We start from the raw sequence: 26,868 nt of genomic DNA, 5'->3' as shown, positions 1-26,868 counted from the left end.
CCTTACATTTTTAAAACGTTCAAACTGGATTGAGTCTTAAATATCCTTGTATTGCATCCTTGGTCTGTACAGGTGTAGTGTGTAGGCCAGAGACCTCATGACTTTGTTAGTGAGGCAAAACCTAGAGTTAGAATTAAGTGTCCTGTTTAGTGACAATATTCAGTCCATCTGTATTCTCTGCTATAACTAGTGAAGGTAAATAAATGCATGTGATGGAACTCTTCAAATTGTGTACGACTCATACTAAGTCTATAACTAGTGAAGGTAAATAAATGCATGTGATGGAACTCTTCAAATTGTGTACGACTCATACTAAGTGGAGAGGAAGAACATTAATCTCTGTGTTTTTCAGGGCTATTGGAAAAGAAGTAGAGAGAAATGAGGGGCTAACACCATAGACCATGTTCAGAATGTGCCCTGAACTTGTGGGTAAACAGAGCTCCGTAGAGCAGCTTTGATCTACATTTTTTTCCTTCTTGCCTGTGAATGCTGACATGCCCCTAGGCTACAGTGCTAGTCCTGTCTTGCGCTTGTTCTCTTGTATTAAACACCTCAGTTGATCTCTTTTCATTTCATGCATCTACATAACAGCTCTAATACCACTTTCACAAGTGTTTATAAAGTTTGTTTGGGGCCTTTAATAAACTTTGATCTCAGATGAAAGGCTGGAGACAGTATAAATTGTCACTATTAGCATTATTAATATAAATATCTTAGATGGCCTCATGTTAATTATTTAACATTAGTGGACTATTTCAACCTATCATTGCCCCCAACTGCATTCTATTTAAACATCAAACAGTAAAAACCAAACCATTAAAGTAGCCCTTTCCTCATTATCCTCCTGGGTACCCTTAATTATTTTGGATAACTGGCTTTCTGCAAGTGTTTTTCTGGGGCATTTCAATGGTTTTCTCTAGTAGCTCCTCCTTATACATGTGTCCTCTGTGGAGGCTGCTGGAGCATGTCTGTGACATGCTTTATTGCTACCAGACACAAGCAAGATACGTCATGTCAAGCAGGTAGACTTCACTGACTGCCACTTGCATGCTATGAAGTACTGTTGTCCTTCTGTTTTGAGCATACCCTGTTCCCGTCTTCACTCCTATCATATTTGGGAATCAGTCTTTTTCTACTTGTTTTGGGTGTACAAAGAGTTTAGTATCCTGTCAGGCAAAGCCAGATGAGGTCCAGATGTCCAGAAAATGACTGAGATTTGGTACATGGGAGTTAGAAGACGAGATTGGAAATTCGTGCTCGCACAGCAGCTCACCTGGCCTCTCTCAACCCAATGTCTGCTATCGTGGAAGGAATCTCATGCTTATCCAGATACCTCACAGGCTAGGAAGATCCAATGAGATCATAGGTGAGAAAATATATATATATTTTTAAATTTTGAAATGCCTGTCACCAGACACAAGAGCAGCATACAGACGGAAATGGATTGGCTTATTAACTTGATATCTGTTTGACACCTGGCTTTACTAAACTGAGCTTCTTGGCAATCCTCTAACTCTTACCTTCAAAGTTCTACAGTATTAACTAGGACTTTGCCTTCTTACAAGTTCCAGTTGCCTTAGTGTGGCACACCACAGCCTCAGGTCTGGCTCCTTAGATGGTGGTAACACATAGCAATGGCTTTCAGTCACTGCTTTGGGCCAGCTTCTTTACTCTTTAGCAGTCCCCCTGATTCTATCCCATGGAGCCTGTCATCACTCTACCTTCCCTTATTGTCTTCATTTTTTGTTGCCACTCAGTGAGTTTCACTTCTATGCTGAGGCCAGCGTGTTTTCTCTCCTAAGACCTACCAAAATAGTACTAATAACATTCCTTGTCATACCTCACATATTTGTTAGTCTTCCACGAACCTTGAGAGCTTAATTTTTAGAATCCTACTGAAATTAAAATTATTATTTGTCTGACTAACTTGAAGAGTCAGTTTGTTCAGTCATTTCTCTGGATGATCAGTCCTATGATTTGTAGCAAATTGGACAATATACAATATTAGCATCTTTAGAAGCAACATAAACAGTTAATACATTTTAAAGAAAATCAGCATACTGGGCAAATGTGTTGATTTTCATCATTCTTTTCTCAAATCAAGGTTAATTTGTTTGAGGGAGTTGACTAAGAATATCTGAACTGCCTCTCCTTCGCTCACTCATTTCTTTCACAGCTGTGTGAAACCCCCATGGTATCACTCATTGCTTCCCATCCCAGTTTCCATTCCATGTGGGTTACCAGCTACTACATGCAAAACAGTGGGGTCTAAACATTGTTCCTCCTCAGGGACACTACTGCAAGGCAGCTTGGGGGACTACCCAGGAAGTCTGTCAGAGTTTGTCGGCCCCCACATAAGTAATCTGTGAGCAGATACTTATGATTAAGACGATTAAAAGGCTCTCAAGATGACAAAAAAATAGAAAACCCTTCAATGGTGGGTGTACTGTTAATATTTTATCAAGGCCAATTAGACCTAATTTTGTGGGTTTTTTCTTTAGAATTTCTCTTTTTTAATTATATGAAACTCAAGGCAGCTTCTCCAATAGCAATTATTAAAATCAAACATGCTAACATAATACAATTCAAAGATAACTAATTTGGTATGTGTATTCCCAGGAATACTGGTAAGAAAGTAGTTAAAGCTTTGTTTTTTTAAATCTTTATCATTCAAAGCATTTTTAATTTAAACATATTTTGATCATATTCCTCTCCCCCTAGTTCTTGCTTGATCTTCTCCTCCTCCCTATCCACTCAACTTTAAGTTCCTTTAAGTCCCAGCACAACAACAAGCTCCCTCACACCCAAGAAAACAAAATAAAACCACAGCCAAGATGGAGACACACACACACACACACACGCACACACACAGAGAGAGAGAGAGAGAGAGAGAGAGAGAGAGAGAGAGAGAGAGGAAAAATTGGGGAGTCTAGTATGTTGCTCAGCTTCTCCTGAATATAAGCCTGTCCTGGAGTGGTTGATATACCTAGCACCAGTCTATTGGAGAAAACTGATTTTCCCTCTCCCAGCAGGGTAAGTGACAAATCTTTACCCTAAGTAGCGAGGATTTCATACATTCATTCAACAAAATAATACATAATGAGATTAAACAAAAACTATCACATTAAGTTAGATAAGACAAACCAACAGAAGGAAAGAAGCCCAGGAGAAAGCACAAGAATCAGAGACCCACCTGTTCACACACTCAGAAATCCATAAACACTCTAAACTAGAATTCAAAATGTAAATACAGCAAGGACCTGGTGCATGCCCATGTAGGCCCTGTGCATGCTGCTTCAGGTTCTGTGAATTCATATGAGCTCTGCTTATGTTGATTTAGAGGACCTTGTTTTCTTGGTGTCCTCCATTTCTTCTGGCTGTTACACTCTTTCTGCCTCCTCTTGCACAGGATTCCCTGAGCTCTGAGGAGAGGCATATGATAGAGACCTTCATTTAGAGTTGAGTGTGTTAAGGTCTCTCTATGTAGTATACCTGGCTGTGGGCCTCTATATTTGCTCTATCTTCTGAGGAGAAAGCCTCTCTGAGTATGACTTAATAAAGCACTGACCTATGCATATAGCAGAATATTTTTAGTAATATAAAAATATTAGGAATATTTTTATCAATATAAAAATATTAGGAATATTTTTATCACTTTTCTTTTTTCTTCCCCAAATTAAGCAAAGGTTGTACCTTCCAAGACTATTTGCTGTATAAGTACCTTTCTACCAAGGGTACCATGGGGAGGTAGTAATCCCTGGAGACATTTTTCAACTGATTCTTTATCATTGTTCATCAAGGTATAAAGATACCTTATCATTGGTTGCAATTATTACTTTTAAAAAATGCTAGATAACAATTCAAACTTACCCCTGGTCTTCATTTCGGTTCCTATTGCTGCAAAGAAATACCATGACCAAAGAAACAGGTTGGAGAGGAAAGGGTTTATTTGACGTACACTTTTACTTTGCTGATCATCACTGAAGGAAGTCAGGACAGAAAAACAAGGAGGGCAAGAGCCTGGAGGCAGGAGATGATGCAGAGGCCATGGTGGAATACTGTTTACTGGCTTGCTTCCCCTGGCTCGTTCAGCCTGCCTCTTTACAGAACCCAGGGTGGCACCACCCACAATGGCCTGGGCCCTCCCCCATGAATCACTAACTGAGAAAATGCTTTATGGTTGGCTCTCATAGAGCCATTTCCTCAGATAAAGCTTCTTCTCCAAGAGCTCTAGCTTCTGTGAAGTTGACACACAAAACCAGTTAGTACACTCCATCCCATAATGACAAAGAAAAGGAAAGGGACAGCAGAAGACATTTCTCCAGAAACTCAGAAGATATAATAAAAGTACAGTTAGCATCAGACTCTGATAATCAGAATCATATAAGCAAAAATTTAAACTGAACCTCTATAAATGATATGGCCTTCTGTAAATGACTAAAGATTCAAGAATCTGTTTCTGAACAGTTTCGACATGGGATGACAGGGCAGGAATATAGCGAGTCTAAAGTCTGACATTATGTCTTGCTTAGTTACTTCTCTACTCTTGGTGACAGGATCCTTCACTGCACCCAGAGCTCATTTTAGATAGACTTCCTTGCCCTAAAGCCTCTACTACCTGTGCCCACCTTAGTCCAGCACTGGGGTTACAGGCACACTCTGCTATGCCTGGCTTTTAATATGGACGCTGGGGATCTGCTCATGTTTACACAATTGATATTTTACCCACTAAGCCATTTCCTGATCCTGAGAACATGTTTCTAAAGACAAAATGCAAATATGACACTATCATTCATTATTCAAAAAAAAAACCTGTTTTATAGTAATGTGATTATCACTGAGTAGTAATTGATCAACTTTTTTAAAGAGAAATAATTACGTTTTTTAAAAATCATTGTGCTTTGAAAGTACAAACCCAAGAATGGCCCAGTAGTAGTGATTAATTAAAGTGCACAAGAAATGTATTTAAAATTGGGAACCAGAATTTGCAAGACGATTTCTTCCAGACTTATTAATAGCAGTTTTTCAGCTATCTATCTCCTATCTCCAAAGCCAAATGGATATTTAGTAGGTTTAAGTTATTTTTTTTCATATCAATGTAAATTTTTTTTAACTTTTATTAATTATACTTTATTAACTTTGTATGCCCCCATAAGCCCTTCCCTCCTCCTCCCCTCCCGATCCCACCCTCCTTCCCCCTTCTTCACACATGCCCCTCCCCAAGTCCACTGGTACGCAAGGTCCTCTTCTTCTTCCTTCTGATCTAGTCTATCAGATCTCATCAGGAGTCGCTGCATTGTCATCTTCTGTGACCTAGTAAGGCTGCTCCCCCCCTTAGGGTGAGGTGGTCAAAGAGCAGGCCAATCAGTTTATGTCAAAGGCAGTCCCTCTTCCCATTACTATGTAACCCACTTGGACATTAAACTGCCATGGGCTAAATTTGTGCAGGGGTTCTAAGTTTTCTCCATGCATGGTACTTGGTTAGAGTATGAGTCTCTGGGAAGACCCCTGTGTTCAAATTTTCTGGTTCTGTTACTCTCCTTGTGGAGTTCTTACTATTTCCCACTTCTTACATAAGATTCCATGCACTCTGCCCAACAGTTGGCCATAAGTCTCAGCATCTGCTTTGAGAGTCTGCAGGGCAGAGCCTTTCAGAGGCCCTCTGTGGCAGGTTCCTAGGTTGTTTCCTGTTTTCTTCTTCTTCTGATGTAAAATTTTTAATGAAGGTTAAATCACGTAAATTAGAATGAAGATTGTGTTGAGCATATTAATAGATACACTACCAACACCAAGTGTTAATGTTTTGTAAGGGCTTGGTTTCCACACAAACATTTGCTATTTTGGTTAGTCTCCCTGCAGTTCAATTATTTTTTATTAATTTATTATAATTTATTCACTTTGTATCCGAGCTGTAGCCCCCTTCCTCATCGCCTTCCAATTCCACCTTCCCTTCCTCTTCTCCCATATCTCTCCCCCAGTCCACTGATAGGAGAGGTCCTACTCCCTTTTTATCTGACCCTAGCCTATCAGGTCTCATCAGGACTGTCTGCATTGTCTTTCTGTGTGGCCTGGTAAGGCTGCTCCCCTCTTAGGGGGAGGTGAACAAAGAGTCAGCCACTGAGTTCATGTCAGAGACAGCCCCTGTACCCTTTACTAGAGAACCTACTTGGAAATTGAGCTGCCATGGACTACATGTCTGCAGGGGTTCTAGGCTGTCTCCATGCATGGTTCTTGGTTGGAGTATCAGTCTCAGAAAAGGCCCCTGTGCCCAGATATTTTGCTTATGTTGCTCTACTTGTGGAGCTCCTGTCCCTTTCAGGTCTTTCTATCTCCCCCTTCTTTCATCAGATTCCTTGTACTCTGCCCAAAGTTTGGTATGAGTCTCAGCATATGTTTTGATATCCTGCTGGGTAGAGTCTTTCAGAGGCCCTCTGTGGTAAACTGTCCTGTTCCCTGTTTTCTTCTTCCAATGTCTCTCCTGTTTGCCTTTCTGAATGAGGATTGATCCTCTTACCCTGGGTCCGCCATATAGCTTAGCTTCTTTAGGTGTACAGATTTTAGTATGTGTATCCTATATTATATATCTAATATCCAATTATAAGTGAGTAGATACCATGTGTGTCTTTCTGCTTCTGAGATACCTCACTCAGGATGATCTTTTCTAGTTCCCACCATTTGCCTGCAAATTTCATGATTTCCTTGTTTTAATAGCAGAGTAGTATTCCATTGTGTATATGTACCACAATTTCTGTATTCAAAAATGGCCATCTTATCAAAAGAAATATACAGATTCAATGCAATTCCCATCAAATTACCAACACAGTTCTTTACAGAACTTGAAATAAAAATTCTCAGCTACATATGGAATAACAAGAAACCCAGAATCACTAAAACAATCCTCTACAATAAAAGAAATTCCTTATCTCAAGCTGTACTGTAGAGCAACAGTAATAAAAACTGCATGGTACTGGTATAGAAATAGGCTGGTGGATCAATGGACTCAAATAGAAGACCCAGAAATAAACCCACACGCCTATAGACACCTGATTTTTGGCAAAGATGCCAAAACCATACAATGTAAAAAAAGATAGCATCTTCAACAAATGGTGCTGATCTAACTGGATATCTACATGAAGAAAAGTGCTAATAGACGCATACTTATCACCCTGCACAAAACTAAAGTCCAAGTGGATCAAAGACCTCAATATAAAACTAGACAAATTAAACCTGTTAGAAGAAAAAGTAGGGAAGAGCCTTGAACTCATTGGCACAGGAGACAACTTCCTGAACAGAACACCAGCAGCACAGGCTCTAAGATCCACAGTCAATACATGGGACCTCATGAAATGGAAAAGCTTCTGTAAAGCATAGGACACTGTAATCAGAACAAATGACAGATTGGGGAAGAATCTTCACCAACCCTATATTTGACAGAGGGCTAGTATCCAGAATATATAAAGAACTACAGAAGTTAAAAAGCAACATATCAAGTAATCCAATTAAAAAATGGGGCACAGAGAATTCTCAATAGAGGAATATTGAATGGCAGAGAAACACTTAAGGAAATGCTCAACATCCTTAGTCATCAGGGAAATGCAAATCAAAACAACCCTGAGATTCCATCTTACACCCATCAGAATAGCTAAGGTCAAAAACTCAAGTGATAACAAATGCTGGAAAGGATGTAGAGAAAGGGGAACCCTCCTCCATTGCCATTGGGAATGTAAACTTGTACAATCACTTTGGAAATCAATCTGGTGCTTTCTCAGACAACTAGGAATGGTGCTTTCCCAAGATCCAACTATAACATTCCTAGGCATATATCCAGAATATGCTCAAGTATACAACAAGGACATTTGCTCAACCATCTTCATAACAGCTTTATTTATAACAGCCAGAAGCTGGAAACAACCCAGATGTTCCTCAGTTGAGGAATGGATACAGAAATTGTGTTTCAAGTTATTTTTAAAGTTTCTAGCTAATTATTTGTCCTACCTCTTTTCTTTTCTGACTTCTTTATTAAATGAATAAAATGTAAAGAATTTAACACTCATTGGGCCTAGATAGTAAATGTTTATTACTAATTATTCTGATATACTGGAAATTAAAGAAAAGCAAATTTTCGTATTATAGACTGTGATAGCAAATTGCCTTTCCATGTTTCCCTGCTTTTATTGTTTTTATACTCACAAATGGATATTCTGGTTTTTTCAAGGTATATGAATGTCATCTAGCGTCTTCAGGTTATACTGTAATATACATAATAGACCCCATTTTTACTTATCAATATGTATTTTCTTTACATCGCTGACACATCCTTTAAAGCCTTGAATTCTTTTTAAGAGAGTGACAGTATATATGTTAAAAGAATACTGTTAATGGATGACTAAGCATGTAGCCATCCGACATGCTTAGTGCTATATCTTCACTCTTAGAAATTATCTCAACAAATTTCTCACCTAAATCTCTCAAGCTAAAGCTTGAGAGTATGTGCTGTAGGACTAGGAAAACAATATAAAAACTGAAATATGTATGTAGTTATTAGAGATGACTGAGAATAACTGCCATCAAATTCAGCACACATTTTTTTCAGTAATTATTACATATTAGTGCTATCAATTATAAGGATAGCATGTGAAGGTAGTCCCTTTCATAGGTGCCATGTCTGTGTCCCTCCAGAATTAAATGTCAAAATAATAATGTCATTTAGAATGATCTTAGGAGATGGGAACTTAGGAATTTAAAGGGTTCAGATGAGGATGGAACTCCCATCATGGAATTAGTGACCATGCAAGAAAAAGAAATGTATCAGAGAAATGGTCTCCCTCTACCTAGCCCCCATGTGAGGCTATAGTAAAAACGCAGTTATTGTATCTTCTTGAGGATTGGGAATCTGTTAGTTCCATGATCTTAGAGTTCCTGACTTCAGAACCCTGAGGAATAAATATTTCTAGCCTATTTTACATGCTCTACAATGTTTCTAATAGCCAGTCCGTATACTTAAGGATTTTCAAATTAATAGGAAAAAGAAAAGAGGAAATGAAAAATTGTAAAATAGTACTTATGTTTGTATCTGTGTATGTTTGTGTACTCTTTCTATATCACCATGGTCCAAACAATTTCTTTTTACTAAAATCTTGAATATTACTCTACTAAAGAAATCTGTTCAGTAAAGTGAAATTTCGTGTAGGGATGGTAATAGATTTGATTGCGCACAAATAAGTATGTAATAAAGGTAATATCCTAGCCGGTGTCTATATGGTAAATGTGCTTGAAATTCTCTTTAGTTCCTATGTATTACATGTTTTTATAGTTTGCATAGCATATATTTGCACATCATGTGGTCAGGCCACTTTTCATTTTTAATATGTTGAGCAAATGATGTCACACTTGTTCCTTGTAAGTGGAAGGTTTTTTTGTTTGTTTGTTTTAAATATGAAGTCATGGAGGGGCCATGAGTTAAGAATTTCAGATGTTTTGGCCAGACAGCCTCTTTGCATACCAGCCACCATGACCCAGCAATTCCTTGTTTTCCAGTTGAATGAATGTGCGACTTTCATTTGAAAAAAAAAAAAAGAAAAGAAAAAGAAAAGAAAAAGAAATGTTAGCAATTTCAGATTCGGGGAAACAATTGGTTCTGGCAAATGTCAGAAGAATTTACAAACCAAATAACCCTGAAAGCTGTTTTGTGTGCCCACTGGCTTTTATGGTGCCCCTTTCTCAGCCAGTGGTTTAATATTTGACACCTGGGTGAGTTCAAGCTCCACCTGGCTAACCCATGAGAAACATGCTAATGTTTACTTTTCCTGGTAGCTGCTGAGAGATGTGTCTACCATAAACCATCACTCTAGCAGCAAAGTGTTGGTGCTTTGATCCAAGTTATGTTCTATTAGTGAAAATTACTTCATAGTGAATTTAGTTGTATTTGGGTGGTTTAGAAATATACTTGATAGTCTCTGTTTCTGTCTGCTTTGACCAGTCACCAGGGGAATGCCTTGTACAAGATCCATTGCAGTGTTTCTGAGTGTTCATAAAAAGGATTAATTATGAAAGGAAACATTAAAAATATAGGCAGTTGATCTCAGTTACTTGTGAATTAATTCTCAAAGCTACAATGATAAAAATAAAATACCATGCATGATTTCTATTTACATCTGACCTGCCTGTCACAGGAGAGTCATCCATATGGGGGATTAACTGTTCAGAAGCTCTTTCAACATCCAGGCTCTGTGTGTGGAGCAACAGAACATGATTAATGTGTTTTGTCATCCTCCTTAAGAGAGCACAGAACACCTCTTACAAAGAGAAGGCCCCTTCCCTGTAAAAACATGGATCAGTTATGTTCATTTCATCCAGGTGATTTCAAATGAATGTGTCTCACCAGAACAGTAATCATTCCATGTCACTGTTCTGTGTTGGGACCCTCTTCTCTGTGTTAAATGGAAACAACGTAAATATGATTGCATGTTTAAGTGTGTGTCGGGGGCCTGAGGGAAGCCTGGCTGGAAAGCACTGGCATTTCCTCAGTTTCTACCCTCTGCTGGGTTCCCATCATTGGCCTGCGTGCTTGATGCCCCTGTTGCTCATGCATATGAAGCAGGGTACTCTTTGAATTACATCCCCGCACCACATGTGAGATACTGTTCTTTAAGTTCTAGCTATCTTTATTTTCTGGATGGGACTTTTTGCCCTCATAAGAAAAAAAATTATCAGTGATTTGCTTATATTCAGCACTAAAAGTAGATGACATTGGCCTTCCTTTGAGGAATTGGCTGCCTACTTAGACACGTACAAAATTAATTGATTTAGCATGTGACAGGAGTCGTTTGTATATTCACATAGGAATCAGACTCAGTCGCTCCTAATACATAGGAAAGTCCATGAAATGATAACTGCTGTTATCAGTGTAGATATATCTAGTGTTTATTGCCTGCTTACTACCTGCAGGTCCTCCTCTATGAGCTTGCTTGTCAACATACTTCCTACTCGTAATTCTACTGCAGGAGAGGGTTTTTTTTTTTCCATTTCTATTTATAAATGTGATCCAAATATTCCCATGGATCAGGAACTTCCCTAAGGACTCATAGCAAGTAAGTGACTAAACCAGTATTTAAACTTAGACAGATGGCTTAAGGGCCCATGCCTTTTAAATGCCATTAGAAGTGGTGGCCCAGCCAAATCTCTCAGGAGAATCAGGAGCTAATTAAAGCTTCATATATAGCAAAATAGAACAGTCTGGGCAGATGGACGTTGGTGCACAAAGTCATCATGGCTAGAAGCATTTGGGAGAGAAATTCAGTGTGGACTAGCCTTTGTGGCAATAGCCCTGGAAGCTCAGCATTTAGATAAGGGAAGACTAATGTAATTTTGTTGTTGTTGTTTTAGATCAGTTATAAACTGGAAGACTGGAAGTTTTTTTTAACAAATATTAAATGATAAATATTTGGAGTTGGTAGCTTGGGTGCAAACACTCAAGACAGACTTCTGTTCGTCTTCCTATTATTAATTGTCCTTTGTACTACAGTGATGTTCTTCAGCTGCAGACATGTTCCTGGGTGAAAGAACCCTAGCACTGTGATTACAGAGTTGCTCCTGCCACTTTATATTTGGAGGCAATAGCCACCATACCACCACAGATACTCACATATTCATATGCATGCACACATGCATGCATGCATACTTTACAGCCTTTTTAGCTTAACATTTAGGACCTCCAGCTGCCATGGGAGGAACTTAAGCCTACCACGAACTAAGACCAAAACAAAAGTCATTAGTGTGTTCAGATCTGAACTTCCCATGTTCGGTATTTGAAAGCTGTGGGCCATGGGTTGAATTGTTTGCCCAGGTTCACATACCTGGTTTTGTCAGCACTGATAAACCACTGTGTCTCCTGGTGACTAGCCAGTGTTTTATTTCCAGTGCATCTTGCCATGTTACCTTAAACAGAAGACTACTGAAAAAGCGTTATGCATATAGAATGTTCACAGAACTTTATATCACAATCAGTGTTCTTGAGGCATGAGGATATTGGGGTAGATCAGGAAAACTGGGGTGACACCTGTGGCCTTCCAGGAATTCAGCATACTCTTCCAGGAGATCTTTCACAGAATTCTACACCAGTGGCCTCTGGGGGGGGGGACGACCTTAGAACATTTATCTTATTTATCAGGCCCCCAGCCTTCCTTGAATATTCCCAAACTTAGAGAGTGGGGGTAGAGTGAGTAATGGCCTTGTGACAGCATATTTCCCTGGCATGTGCAAAGCCCTGGGTACTTTCCCTAGAAGTGAAAAATAAGTAAACAAAAATCAAATTCTGAACTCCACAAATCTACCTTTGATTAGGAGTTGGGCAGTGTTCTCTAAACTCGTCTATAATACTAAGAATAAGAGGTGCTGATCATCTGTTCACTGGCCTTTGGGCATGAGTGAATTCAAATACTGCAACTTGGCCACAGCCTCAAATGCTCTCTAAGATCTTGCTCCCAGGATCAGTGCAATCTTGCTCCAGGTGTCTTTGGCCTCACCTTGACCTCACTGAGCTTATGCCCACCCAGTGAGTCATGCCAGGTTCTCAGGCATTCATTCCTGCAGGGTACAAGGCAGGGTCCTTCCATAGTGCTTTTGTCCTTTATCCTATCTCAAATGCTTAGTGCTTGGAGTGGGAATATTCTCATAACTCCTTTTCTCCTTCATTTCACTCTAAGCCATACATCACAGGAGCTGTTGAGGACCTCCAGGTGTTTAAAATAACACCCTGTCATTCCTACCAGTTACCAAGGTTCTTCTTTACAGAGTTTATATTACAACCTTATATTTTATGAATTCTCTCTTTTCCCCAAGTACAATGTAGCGCCCCTCCCCCAGAGGACACAGATTTTTTTCCTCACTTATTCACCTGTAGAAAAGTGTTCAGTACAAAGTAGATATTCAGTAACATTTATAGGTAAGCTAATGAGGAAAGCCTTTCTTTCATTGAATAATATTCATTTATCCACTGAAAAATCATCTACTGTATATCTCACCTTAAGAAACATTTAGTGGCAGGCTTGGAAAATATTTTCTACTCTTGTTATGATAACTGATATTCTTGAGACCAGCAGTTATACAGATAAATGTATTTAACCTATGGTGAATGATACCAAAGAAAGATTAATGAGAGTTCATTTGGTAGAATCAGAGAAGGCAAGGGAGGCCTTCTCTGAGGAACCACAACCGAACTATGATATGAAACATAACAACCGCTAGCCAGTTCCCTTAAGTTTATTATCTGTAAACTTTACACTTAAAACAGGAAGTAAAGGCCAAGAAGATAGCTCTGTTGGAAAAGTACTTGTCATGCAAGCATAAGAACCTGAGTTCAATTCCCAGCACCCCTGTAAAGAGCCATACATGGAACCACACATTAAGAACCTTTTGCCAAAGAGATAGAAACAAGAAGACCCCTGGGCCACGTGGTTGTCCAACACGGGCAAATTAGTGTGCCCAGGTTCCAGCAAGAGACCCTGTTCAATAAAGATGATAGTAATAACTCAAAGTTAGTCTCTGGCCTCCACATGTACACATAGGCATCTCACACACTTACCTACATGTGCACACACAGACATGGGGAAATTGTACACTAGCATTGCCCTGGAAGGAATGGTATGCATGATAAAGTTGATGGGGTATGCGAGATCATGCACTGAAGTACCCAGTTTACTCTTTAAACACACCCACACTATGAATTGGATCAAATACTACATCTAGTTTACCTATTGATACATGCGTTGGCAAGGAACAAAGCTGTAACGGTGCTATTAACATCAGGTGTTAGGCATATGCAAGATTTCCATACATTTTCTTTGTTTCCTATGTTCTTGGAAATATGCATTTTGTTCTAGCATACAAGCAATTTTATGAAATTTTTATGCCTTTACATAAGAAAGTCATAAATGAAGTCAATATAAAATACATTGGTACATCAGAGAGGCGGGAGCAGCAAGATGGGAGAAGATTTCCTGTTGGCCTCAGATGTTGTCTGATGGTATCGGTAGCTTTTGAGGCGGTGGAAGCCGGCCGTCCGCTTGCTTGATAGTTTTCAGAAGGTTTTTAACTATTCGTCAAAGGATGCTAGTTCTGGCACAAAGATGGTTAAGGTAGGGTAATTCATGCCCTAAACACTGTTTAATTAATTTCTAAACCCTGGCTAATTATACTCTACATAAACTTAGATGTTAATTTAATCGAGAAACATCAGTCCTTAAGATATAAGTTATAAATATTGTTTTGTGATTTTTGTATAATTTTAATAAGAAGAATTAACCCAAATATTTAAGTATCTATAGCTAGAGTAAATGGGTTTAAAGTTTAATTTAAAAATTGGATTTTTTTATCCAAATTATACTTAATATATATTTATATGATAAACATTTATATACATATATAGTGAAAACACTTGAATCTTTTAAACATGAAATCGGTTTTTTTTTATTTTATTTTATTTTTTTTATTTTATTTTATTTTTTTTTATTTTTTTTTATTTTTTTTTATCAGTTACATTTTATTAACTCTGTATCCCAGCCATGTCCCGATCCCTCATTCCCTCCCAGTCCCTCCCTCCCTCCCTCCCTCATCTCCACCGTGCCCCTTTCCAAGTCCACTGATAGGGGGTACCTCCTCCCCATTCATCTGATCCTGTTTTATCAGGTATCTTCAGGACTGGCTGCAAAGCCCTCCTCTGTGGCCTAACAGGACTGCTCCTCCCTTCGGGGGTGGGGAGACCAAAGAGCCAGTCATTGAGTTCCTGTTAGAAATAGTCCCTGTTCCCCTCACTTTGGGAAACCAATTGGTTACTGAGCTACCACAGGCTACATCTGAGTGGAGGTTCTAGGTTATATCCACAAATGGTCCTTGGTTGAATGTCAGTCTCAGAAAAGACCCTGTGCCCAGATATATTTGGTCCTTGTGGAGCTCCTATCCTTTCCCCATCAGACTAACTCCCCTTCTTTCTTATGATTCCCTGTACTCTGCCAAAGGGTTGGTCATGAGTCTTTGCTTTGAAAACACAGCTAGTTAGAGTCTTTCAGATGCGCTCAGTAGACTCCTGTCATACATTCAATGCACATCCCATCTGTCTTTCTAAATGAAGATTGATCATCTTACCCCATGTCCGCTCAATTGATTATCTTTTTTAGGTGTATAGATTTCATTATGTTTATCATATCTTATAGGTCTATATAAGTGAGTATATCCCATGTTTGTCTTTCTCCTTCTGGGATATTTCACTCAGAATGATCTTTTCTAGATCCCACCATTTGCTTGCAAATTTCATGATTTCCTCCTTTTTGATTGCTGAGTAGTATTCCATTGTATAAAAATACCACAATTTCTGTACCCATTCCACCGTTGATGGACATCTGGGTTGTTTCCAGGTTCTGGCTATTACAAATAGAGCTGCTATAAACATGGTTGAGCAAGTGTCCTTTTTGTGTACTTGAACAAACTTTGGGTATATACCTAGCAGTGGTATAGCTGGGTCTGGAGGAAGCACTATTCCTATTTGTCTTAGAAAGCGCCAGCTAGCTTTCCAGAGTGGTTGTACCAGTTTACATTCCCACCAGCAGTGGAGCAGGGTTCCCCTTTCTCCACAACCTCTCCAGCATGTGATATCGCTTGAGTTTTTCATCTTGGCCATTCTGATGGGTGTAAGGTGATATCTCAGGGTCGTTTTGATTTGCATTTCCCTGATGGCTAATGAGGATGAGCATTTCTTTAAGTGTTTTTCTGCCATTTGATATTCCTCTGTCGAGAATTCTCTGTTTAGCTCTGTTCCCCATTTTTTAATTGGGCTGCTTGGTTTGCTGCTTTTCAGCTTCTTTAGTTCTTTATATATACTGGATATTAGTCCTCTGTCAGATAAAGGGTTAGTGAAGATTCTTTCCCAATCTGTAGGCAGTCGTTTTGTTTTGATGACGGTATCCTTTGCTTTACAGAAACTTTTCAGTTTCATGAGGTCCCATTTATTGATTGTTGCTCTTAGAGCCTGTGCTGTTGGTGTTCTGTTCAGGAAGTTGTCTCCTGTGCCAATGAGTTCTAGGCTGTTCCCCACTTTTTTTTCCAATTGATTTAGGGTATCTGGTTTTATGTTGAGGTCCTTGATCCATTTTGACTTTAGTTTTGTGCAGGGTGATAAATATGGATCTATTTTCATTTTTCTGCATGTAGACATCCAGTTGGTCCAGCACCATTTGTTGAAGATGCTGTCTTTTTTCCATTGAATGGAATTGGCTTCTTTGTCGAATATCGAGTATTCATAGGTGTGTGGATTTATTTCTGGGTCTTCTATGCGGTTCCATTGATCCTCCTTTCTGTTTCTATGCCAGTACCATGCAGTTTTTATTACTGTTGCCCTGTAGTACAGCTTGAGATGAAATCGGTTTTGAATAAGATAGGAGTTTAGGTTAAGGAGGCATAACAGAGAACATGATGAAGTAAAAGGACATGCCATCATCTTCATTTATAATAAGTTTGGTATTATTTATTCACATAGAAATATGTGGGATATTAAATACTGTGAAAAATATTTTAAATCTAGTTATGAGGGTACTTAATAAATATAAAAAGTGACAGAAATGTTCAGTTATTTGGGTACGTGAATGTCAGTGGCTTTGAAGATGAGAGTCTTCTACCATGGTTGAAGTCCTCATGAATGTGTTCTCAGCTGATATGACAGGTTATAATCTGAGTTTTATAGCCCAGGAAAAAGTCCTAACCTTTTAGTCAAAATTGTGTTTTTGATGTTTTTATTATTATTATTATTTGAATAAAACTCTGTATGTTCCTGGTTCTAGAATAAGCTATCTCTTATTCTCTGAGAGAAAGAGAGAGAATGCTCCTTTTTTATGAAAAAATGTTCACCAAATAAAGAGGAGGGTACAATATGTTCAAAATGTATGTGCCATTATTCTTTTATATTTTAAAATAATATCTACATAATGCAGGTGCATTTCTAAAAATAACTTGTTTCTACATAGCCCTTTTTGATAGTCTTTATTCACTGTAATTATAGACTGGTGTTCAGCGCTTCTCTGATATTTGGAAGTTACTAGAGTTTATAGTGCCTCAGATTCAGCATTTTTTTATACTTGATGTTTGGAAAGTACTTGACAAATCTCGATGTACTTTCATTCCGGTCTTTTGCTTGATAATCACAGCTGCTGGTGGTGGGCATAGGATAACAAAGACTACCATGATTCATCCCCATTTGAAAAAATAAAAGACCGTGACTTAGAAGGACATGGGGTAAGTTATATTCCCCAAAGCACAAAATACAAGTAAGTAACATTTCTGGAACTTTGAGTCTCCTCAGTAAGGGCTAATGTTTTAATTCCCCCCCTAATGTTCAGTTTCCCTGACTCCTGAGTACATTTTAGTTTCAGTTTTTAAAAAATACAATTACTTCCATTAAACAAATTGCAGAATCCCTTGTCAAGGAACTGTAAGTATGTATCATATTGCTCAGCACATAGAGAAAACTCCGGGTACTCCACATTTGTTTTCACATGCTCTTCATGGAAGGGAGTAAGTAGCAAGAACAGTACTTACAGAGACCATCTGGGGTGATTCCAGCCAACAGACACATTGCTTTACTCCCTGTCTTCTTATCAGTCACTTCATTCTTAGTGTTTTCTCATCCACCTGGAAAGAGGGCTGTGTCTTTTGTAAGCAAATAAGAAGGTAAATATTGACTTTGATTTATAATCTGGAGCAAGAGATCTGCGTTTGAGATAGTATCTTCTCTTTTTTGAATAATTGTGATTTATTAAGTGAAATCTATTAAACATGGGTGCATATGTATGTGTGTATATCAACAAAAGGTATCTATTTTAAAATTATATTAAATACATTTTATTCCATGTTCACCATTAATATATTTTTAAAGTAAATTAATTTACTTCTAAATCTTTTATTTTAATTTTTATGTTTTTCTTTACAATTTATTCATTACATATCCTAATTGAAGCTCCCTCCCTCAACTCTCCTCAGTCCCACCCTTCCTCCCTCCTCTCCCCTAGTCCATTGAAAGGGAGAGTTCTCTAGCATTGCCATCTGCCCATAGCTTGTTAAGTGTCATCAGGACTGCCTGGATAATCTTCCTCTGTGGCCTGGCAAGGCCACATCACCAGGGGTTAGTGATCAAAGAGCAGTCACCTGAGTTCATGATAGAGGCGGCCCCTGTTCCCTTCACTCGGAGATCCACATGGAGACTGAGCTGCCAATTGGCCACATCTGAGCAGGAGGTCTAGGTCCTCTTCCATGATCCTCCATTGGTGCATCAGTCTCTGCAGGATGCCCCCAGGCTCAAATCCTTTAGCTTTGTAGGTCTACTTGTGGAGCTCCTGTCCCCTCCATGTCCCTCTATCCCCACTCCTCTTTTCTTTCATAAAACTCCCTGTGCTCTGCCCAAAGTTTGGCCTTGAATCTCAGCATCTGCTTTGATCCCATTGGGTAAAGACTTTCAGAGGACCCTCTATAGTAGACTCCCATCCTGTTCCTCTCTTTCACCGCTTCTGGTGTCTATTCTGTTTGCCATTCTGAATGAGATTTAAGCATCCTCCACAGGGTCCTCCTTGGTATTTAGCTTTTTTAGGTCTGTAGGTGTTAGTACGGCTAATATCCACTTATAAGTGAGTGAATAGCATTCTTGTCTTTCTCTTTCTGGGTTAGCTCACTCAGGATGATCTTTTCTAGTTCCATCCATTTGCCTACAAATTTCAAGATTTTCTTGTTTTTAATAGCTGAGTAGTATTCCATTATGTAGATGTGCCATAATTTCTGTATCCATTCCTCCATTGAGGGACTTCTACATTGTTTCCAGATTCTGGCTATTACAAATAAAGCTTCTATGAAGATAGTTGAGCAAATGTCCTTATATTTTTAAAAAATACAATTATTCATTATTTAAGAATTTCAAACATGTGTGTATACAATGTGTTTTTATTATCACTTATTCCTTGCTCCATTTTCTTCCAGATTCCTCCTTTCTGTTCCACTCCCAACTTCAGGCCATCTTCTCAGTTTTTGTTGTTTGTTTGTTTGCTTGCTTGCTTGCTTGCTTGCTTGTTTTATAACTCTCTGAATATTGTATTCCTTGTGTTTCTGTGTGTGGGGTTAACATTTTAGGGATAACACTCCTGCAGAAAACTGACTCTCTCTATTGCTGCCGTCAATTGCCAGTGACTTAGCTAGGGGATGGGTTATCATGAGCCTCTCCCATATCTGTGCTGGAATGATGACTGGCTTTATCTTATGTGGGTCTTGTACAGGCATCCACAGCTGTTGTGAGTTCATAGGTACAGTGGCCTTGTTTCCAGAAGACACAATTTCACAGCACCCCCTCCTCATCCTTTACCCATTATAATCTGTTCATTTCTCTCCTCTGCAATGTTCCCTGAACCTTAGCCAGAGGGAATATAATACCTCATTTTGGACTAAGCAGTCTACTATCAACCTTTGTCTTTGACCAGTATTAACCTCAATTCACTGCAAAAAAGAAGCTTCTCTGATGAGGTGTATGAGCTAAACTCATCTGAGGGTATAAGGTCAAGTATCCAGTAGACAATTTGGTGCTCTGCACATTTAACAAAATAACAGTTGTAGGTTCTCCATAGGGCATAGGGCCTCCCCAACCACTGGCTTTTGTCCAGGTTTATAGTGGCAGATCTAATACAGAGACTTTTGGCATTTGGAGGAGCCAACACGGCTTTCTCCATTAGGCCTCATACTGGATGTCAGCAGCAGCACCAGCCTTTGCAGGCCTGTTCTCAGAGTACATAGAGGATTCTCTTTATCTTTGGGGAAACCAACAGGGCTTTCTTCCTAGGCCTCATGAAGGATGTGCATCAGCAGCACCAGGCTTTGCAGGCCTGTTCTCTGCTACTGTTCGGGTTGGTTCCAGGGAGTGTTAGACAGCTTGGATAAAAACAGGGCCTTGTAATGCCAATACAGCTGCGCTGGATGGAGTCACCTTTAGTGAAAGGCATACAGTGTGTCCTTTATGTGATCTCACCCTTCCTTTCCTTGGACTGTGTTTACTCAGGTCTTTTCACCACCGTTCAGTCATTTGTCAGGAAAGTTCAGCAGTAGATTTCTTTCCAAATGAAATAGAATTGCATTTTTGAACCCAAATAAATTGCTTCATAACCTTGTTTATTTAACATGTACATTGTGCCAGAAATATACACATAGTCTTTAAAAATATAGACAAATTCTCTTTTATCATCTAGACCTCAAAACACATGTGATTTCATTACCAGTGTGAGAAAATTGTCTTTGTTATATGCTATCTGTTAATGAAACTGAACAGATGTGCCTTTTTACAAAGAGAACTATGTACAGCCTATGGTCACATTTGTTCCGTAAGTTTTCTCCACAGGAGACAGGATCTAAGATTTGTAATGCATTCCTCCCTTTAATTCCTAATTGATGCTACTTATGCTGTCATATGATATTATTCAATTTCCTTCTGGTCTGAAACAAAGGAAGATCTAAGGGAACAGTTCTGTAGGCCAGTTCCAACTGCTTAGCTCCATAGGAGTCTGATGTGTGTTGAAATTTTGGAAGAGTAAAGTTGGCAGCTTGTGCTTTGCCATTGTTGACAGACATGTGAACACATCTGTAAGTGGGCAAGCCACAGGGGCTCACAGAGAGAGTTTCTAAATTCCAGTGATGTCCACCACTTGCTTATACTCTGAGGAGAAAATAAAATCGAACAACAGACTTTTGTTTGGACCTTTCATAAGGGCACATGAGTTTATTAGAATGTTTGGAACATGGTAACTGCATTTGTCTTTGCTCAGTCAACATTTATTTGAGGAAACTCTGGTGAGCCAGTGTCTATGCTCTAGTCCCACACATTATGGTATCAAAATTCCTGTGTGTGTGTGTGTGTGTGTGTGTGTGTGTGTGTGTGTGTGTGTGTCTGCCTTTCTGGCTGCTGTGCATATGCATGTATATTTAGGTATACATGGAAATGAACATAAATGCCCAGGCCCTAGCAAGATGAAATTCTTCGTGATTTCTTCTTAAAACTTCTCTAACAAAAGCAGTCCCATCCAGAACACATGTTCAGAGCTTGACTAAAAAGTGTTGATAGCTGGAAAGGGGTTGGAAATAAATGAATGAATGAATGAATGAATGAATAGCCACGATTACAGCTTGCAGGTGACTTCCATACCTTATTAGCCTGTTGTTATATAAATGTGGGTGGGTTTTGTTGTTGTTGTTGGGGTTTTCTTTTGTTTCATTTTTGGTAGTGAGAACATTGCCTTTTCTGTATTCAGGCTGCTGGAATTTGCACCCAGTTTTGCTACTGTGTGATTGTCCATAGGTGCTTACACTCAGTGGTCCTTCGTGGCATCACCTCGCTGATGTATTCACATTCATATGTCCACACTACAGGTGGCGGTGTGAGGAGCACAGAGAAGATTAAAGTGTAACGCAGCATTGAATCTATGGGTTAATTATGTTTTTTGGTTTAATCATTCATTATACTTTTAAACAGGGTTTGAATTAACCAGTGCCTCCAGGCCATGCAAGTACAGCTCCCTGAGCCTCTGGAGGAAAGAGAGAAATATACGGTGGACTCCTTCTTTAACATGTCATTGTGCTTTCTTCGTTGTTTAAAATATACTATGATAACTGTTCTCATATAGTACATTTCAGAAAAGAACCTTCTTCTATTCTGAGATCGACTCACTCGGTATTCCAGCACCTGTTGCCTCTGCTTCCCATTTGCTGAGGTTGCAGGCATGTGCCATAATGACTAGCGAGAAGCAGTTTTAAGCCTTTCTGTGAACATCTGATTATGTTTTGAAGAATTGAATTAACCACATCATTTTCTATTACTGTGTACTGAAATATACTTGAAATTTTAGTCTATAGATTATTGTTGGGGACTTCTTCACACCCTTTAAACTATTGGTCAACATTAACACACACACATAATTGAAGCAACTTGAAACACAGTTTTCCTGAGTTGACATGTATAATCTTTGGAATCAAGCACGTTTCTTATTGGAGTGTTTGCTGCCTGTCATAGCACCGTTGGTCAGGGATCGAAGTGAACTTGAAATGTATGTAATATGGTAAGATCCAATTGTATAATTCCATCCAATTTTATGTTTCAATAGGAAAAAAAGAGCAGAATTAAAGCAAGGTTTTACACCAAAGTAATGGTTTTAAGCTTATACATGAAGAGAGAGAGAGACCAGAGAGAGAGAGAGAGAGAAAATAATCACTTGCTGAAATATTACGTAAAGGTGAAATCTTATGAGACCCTCAGGTCCTGCAGCCTGGCCTAATTATCTTCATAACTTAATACACTACTGTTGCGAGTACCCTGGAAAGTATTTATGCATGATATTTTCCTTAGAATAGGTGAAATTCACTTGTTTCTTTGCATCACTTTTGTTTTGTTTTGTTTATATCTTTTGCATATGCATTGTTCTCCCTACCCTCCCTGGGAGATAAGAAGTCCTACCAAAAGGAGGAAGGAAGTAAACAAGGGAGGTGTTTGTCACGTGTCTTACAGAGCTTTCTATTATGTTTAAGATACATACTCACTGTAAACCAATAGAATAGAATATAAGGATGAAGAGGAAGACCTGTGAACAAGACAGCATTTCTGATACTGAAAACATATTTCATAGTAGTAAATCAGTGGAATATAAAGCGAGTCAAGTCACAGGAGGAAGTTAGCCCAGCGGTACACAGGAGTGTGGCTTCAATCTCTAGTATCTCTCCCCCACTCTATCTATCTATCTATCTATCTATCTATCTATCTATCTATCTATCTCACCTCTCTCTCTAGTACACACACATACATACAACAGAGACATGCCTCGCAGACACATACACACAATACAACACACACATGCACATCTCAACTGAAATAAATTATGAGAGAATATGAAGACAGTTCATGGGGACATAGGTGACAGAAAGGGACTATAAAAATAACTGTACTTAATAATGAGCTGACAACTTTTCATGGATGCCACAGTAGTGGAGCCTTTTGAATATATATCACACTAGCAATAAATTGATATGTGAGCATGCAAAAACAAAACAGAAGGGTCACGATCACCTGGTTGGTTGAAAATGACTTATTCAGGCTTTATAGAGAGTGTTTGCTTATTTTGAGAAAGAAATGAGTTTAACATACTTAGCCCAGGTTCGGAGGATCAGTCCCAAGTTAGAAAAAAAAAAATGTTGAAAAACAAAGACAATAATAAAAGTCTATTAGAATCTGCTTATGAAAAGGATTTTATTCAATGCACAGTTTTGTCTTAAAATAGTCATCAGAGCTTTACTTTGTATTTTATTTTCAAAAGCTAATATGGTTCTTGAATATCTATAATTTTATTACTTAAATAAATAGAGCCTGCATAGTGACTAAAAATAAAACACAGAACTCCCTGCTCTCTAAAACATACATGTTGTGTCCTATATTAAGAAAAATGTCATTTTGATGAATATTTCCAATCCATGGAAAAATTAAGTGAAGCCATTTAAAAGGTATGGCAGTTTAAGTAAGTACATGAAGGAGAGAAACTAACAATAATATAAATGTTAAGTAGAAGGAACAAAATACTAAATCCTTTAAATAGACCCTAAGGAAGAATACTTTACTAATTTGGAACAGCAAGTCCTATTCAAAATGGCAGTGGCCGCCTTTGCTTTGCTCTCTAAAACCAGGCTATTAAATAAGCTTATAAAGAATAGAAACACTGATTTGTATACGACAAAACTAGAAAACAGCTGTAACTCCAAGTCACAGAACACTGAAAAAGTCAGAAGAACAGAAAAAGCAGAACTTATGTGTCTGTCAAGGGGATAGCAATAGAAAACAAGCATTATTCGCTCTGTAGAATTCTAGCTAGGCTTTTGATTGAACTCATTGGTACAATTACTAAAGAAAGGGGAGGTGGAAAGGGGTGAATTGAAAGTTTGTTGAACAAAGACATCCCATTACTTTCATGTTTCCATCCGTCGCCATGCCCAGAGCCTGTGGGAGACATAAAGGACATGCATGCCCTGGAAACACTGCCTCAGTGAGGTCCTGGTGAGGCCCTGGTGAAGAGACTAAGGCTGGGGACATGGAACATGGTAGCCACTAACTTATCTGGAGCTTTAAGACTGATGTGCTAACTTTTACATCACCTGTAGGTTTTAGTTGTTTTTTTTTTTATTAAAATTAATTTCAAATTCAAAATCTGACACTGTTTACCGGTATATACACCATTTTTGGCTCCAGGTTTTTCTAACTACTGAGCTGCTGGTAGGTAATTTCCAGATCATTCCCTCTTGACATTTATATTGGTGGATGTAGCAGGAGCAGCTATTCAACGGTTTTGTAATAAATGATTGATGTATAATTGACAGAGTCTCATGCCTCCATCACAAATATTTGATTTGTCATTTCTTCTGTCTTTTGAGAACTGTTTTGCCTTTTCTTCTTGCCTAAAAATAATTGTTGTGAATGTCTTTCTTCTTAATGACAACATTTGAGAGTGTCTAATATGTTTCATAGAAACGTAACTGCAAACTCATCTTTTTCTCGCTATTACTTGGTGGTTAATTTCTGGTGTTCACTGAAGCAATTTTTGTAAATTAATGCAAATATGAAATGTTCTATAGAAAATTTCATAGCGTGTCAGTTGAAAGCAATTATCTAGGAAGCCTTTTACCGGAGTCAGGTTGGCAAATGCATCTCATATGCTTTGTGAAAGGAAATAATTCTTATTTAAAAGATCTATTGAAAATATTTATTCTTATTTGGCTATAAATTTATAGTTAATCTGCTGGTGGTGCGTCTTGTATTCAGTATTTAGATTCTAAGAATATTAAGTTTTAAATTGAGTTCCCTTATGCTTTGTTTTGTTCTTTTCCTAGAGTACCCGAGTGGCCTTAGACCATCTGGAGTCTGTGCCTGAGAAACTGAGCCTGCTAGAGGATTTCAAAGACTTCAGAGTGAGCAAGAATTGGCTTGTCTCTTTCATTCTGTTTGTCTGAGTTAGAACACTTGACATCTTCCTGATGCGCAAGGAAACTTCTGGGAAGAGAGGAAGTTCTGAAAAACACTGGAGACTTCCAACAACGCCATTTTACCAGGGTTCACTTACATTTGAATTCAGGACTGAAAATAGGCAAATTAATATTGGAAAATAGAAACTTTTATCTTACTATTAGAAATTTACTCTTTCCTTTAAAGCTGTAATGATAATTTAGGAGATCCTAAGAATTAATTCTGGTGACAACAGGACACTGAGATACTTTTTCTTTTAGAGATATCGTGTTTCGTATTCCTCTACCCATGGCATGTGAAATTAAGTTCATGGTAGTTTAGAGTTCATTTCTTCACATGTCTCCTTAGGGATGCAAACATAAAGTACAGCCATAACAATTTATAGCTTATTACAGTATCAGCGCACTAGATATAAATAAAAGATCAAAGCTGGAAGTGATACGAGGTTCATGTTGTAAGCGTGTAGCCCCTTTTTTCAAATTGGCCCTAAAAATTACTAAAAATATGACTTAATTTAGGTTCTTTTTAAATATAGCATATTTTTTTGATGATAGAGTTCAGTAGGAAATGCAAACAAACAGTAACACTGATATGATGCAGATTCTCAAAATATACAATGAGTATTTTGATAAGGACGTAACTAAACAGTTGTTATCATGATCCAAGAGGGGTTGACACATCCTGAAGCTGTACAGCTGCAAATAGGCTAAAACAAGCATTCCTTATTACTCTACTAAGGCGTCAATTTTCTCTCATGATGTAAATGTGTATTTACAGTTCACACCCCCATCCGTTAGGACTCTGACCTACAGGACCATGTGTTTTCCCTTCACCCTCATGCAACCCAGTGTGACAGATGTCTTACCACCAACCATCACCATTACTGTTTTTCCCTCTGAACCAGTAAGTGTCAACTAGATGAATGGGGGATAGGCAAGAAACAGATGCTAACATGAGACCAGGATAAACTTATGAAGTTAGGCTTCCAGCAGCCGCTCACTTGTCCCCCATTGTGCTCAGTGAGCAGAATGCTCATGAGGGCAGTTCAGAAGTCATCTTCTCTTACCAGAAGGTCTATTATTATCACTCAAAGTCTAGTGGTTGTCTGTAAGCCCTGTTTACACATGCACAGACTCCAGTGTGGGGATCTGCTTAGATTGAATTTTTCTGGGAGAATGTGTTTTTAAGTTCAGAATTGTACACTCTGACTCACTTAAAGTAAAGCCTGTATCCAAAAAAGGACATACATGCTAGCTATTCTTGTTATCACACATTACATTTTATAATTATAATAATGTACATATTAGTGTTATTATTTCACTGTGTAACAAACAGTAGCTAAGTCCATTGCAGTGTTTTTTTTTTAATATTCAGAGCTATTTTCCCTATAAGGAAATTGAAGTTTAGAATATGTAAATTAGCTTTGAGTGAGCTCTAATTTTTCTCTTTTCACTATTGCTTCTATCTTGAAACCCAGTCTTTGTGTCCATGTGTGCCCTAAAGCCATCAAAACAATTTTTAAAAGCTTATTTAAATCACTTTCATTAAATAACTAGATATAGCTTAAGTAAAAATATAAAAACCTTTCATATTATTAAACATGGGTTATTTTTATATGTGTACATATATGCATATATATACATTTATTTATATATATGTATCCATGTATATGGTATCTATAACTTTCTATCAATTTGTGTGTCATGAACAAGAATTTAAAGACCTGTGTGTGTGTTTAAGTCCCAGATGGCTGAATGTCTCAGGGAGTACTATCTTAATATAAATTGAGGGACATGAACATT

The 26,868-nt window shown here is 38.3% G+C and overlaps 1 protein-coding gene across 2 annotated transcripts in view; it reads left to right on the top strand.

Moving 5' to 3' along the window:
• Cep128 (centrosomal protein 128) overlaps positions 1-26,868 on the top strand; it is a 351,418-nt gene that overhangs the window by 303,926 nt on the left and 20,624 nt on the right. For both annotated transcript variants that reach the window (XM_060387987.1, XM_060387986.1), the window contains one exon: positions 24,934-25,011. In XM_060387987.1, the coding sequence (XP_060243970.1) occupies positions 24,934-25,011 (78 nt within the window). The remainder of the gene's footprint in view (positions 1-24,933; positions 25,012-26,868) is intronic.

This window comes from Meriones unguiculatus, chromosome 7, assembly GCF_030254825.1.
Source record: "Meriones unguiculatus strain TT.TT164.6M chromosome 7, Bangor_MerUng_6.1, whole genome shotgun sequence".
Classification (NCBI taxonomy): Eukaryota; Metazoa; Chordata; class Mammalia; order Rodentia; family Muridae; genus Meriones; species Meriones unguiculatus.
This window is presented reverse-complemented; position numbering and strand designations above follow the sequence as displayed.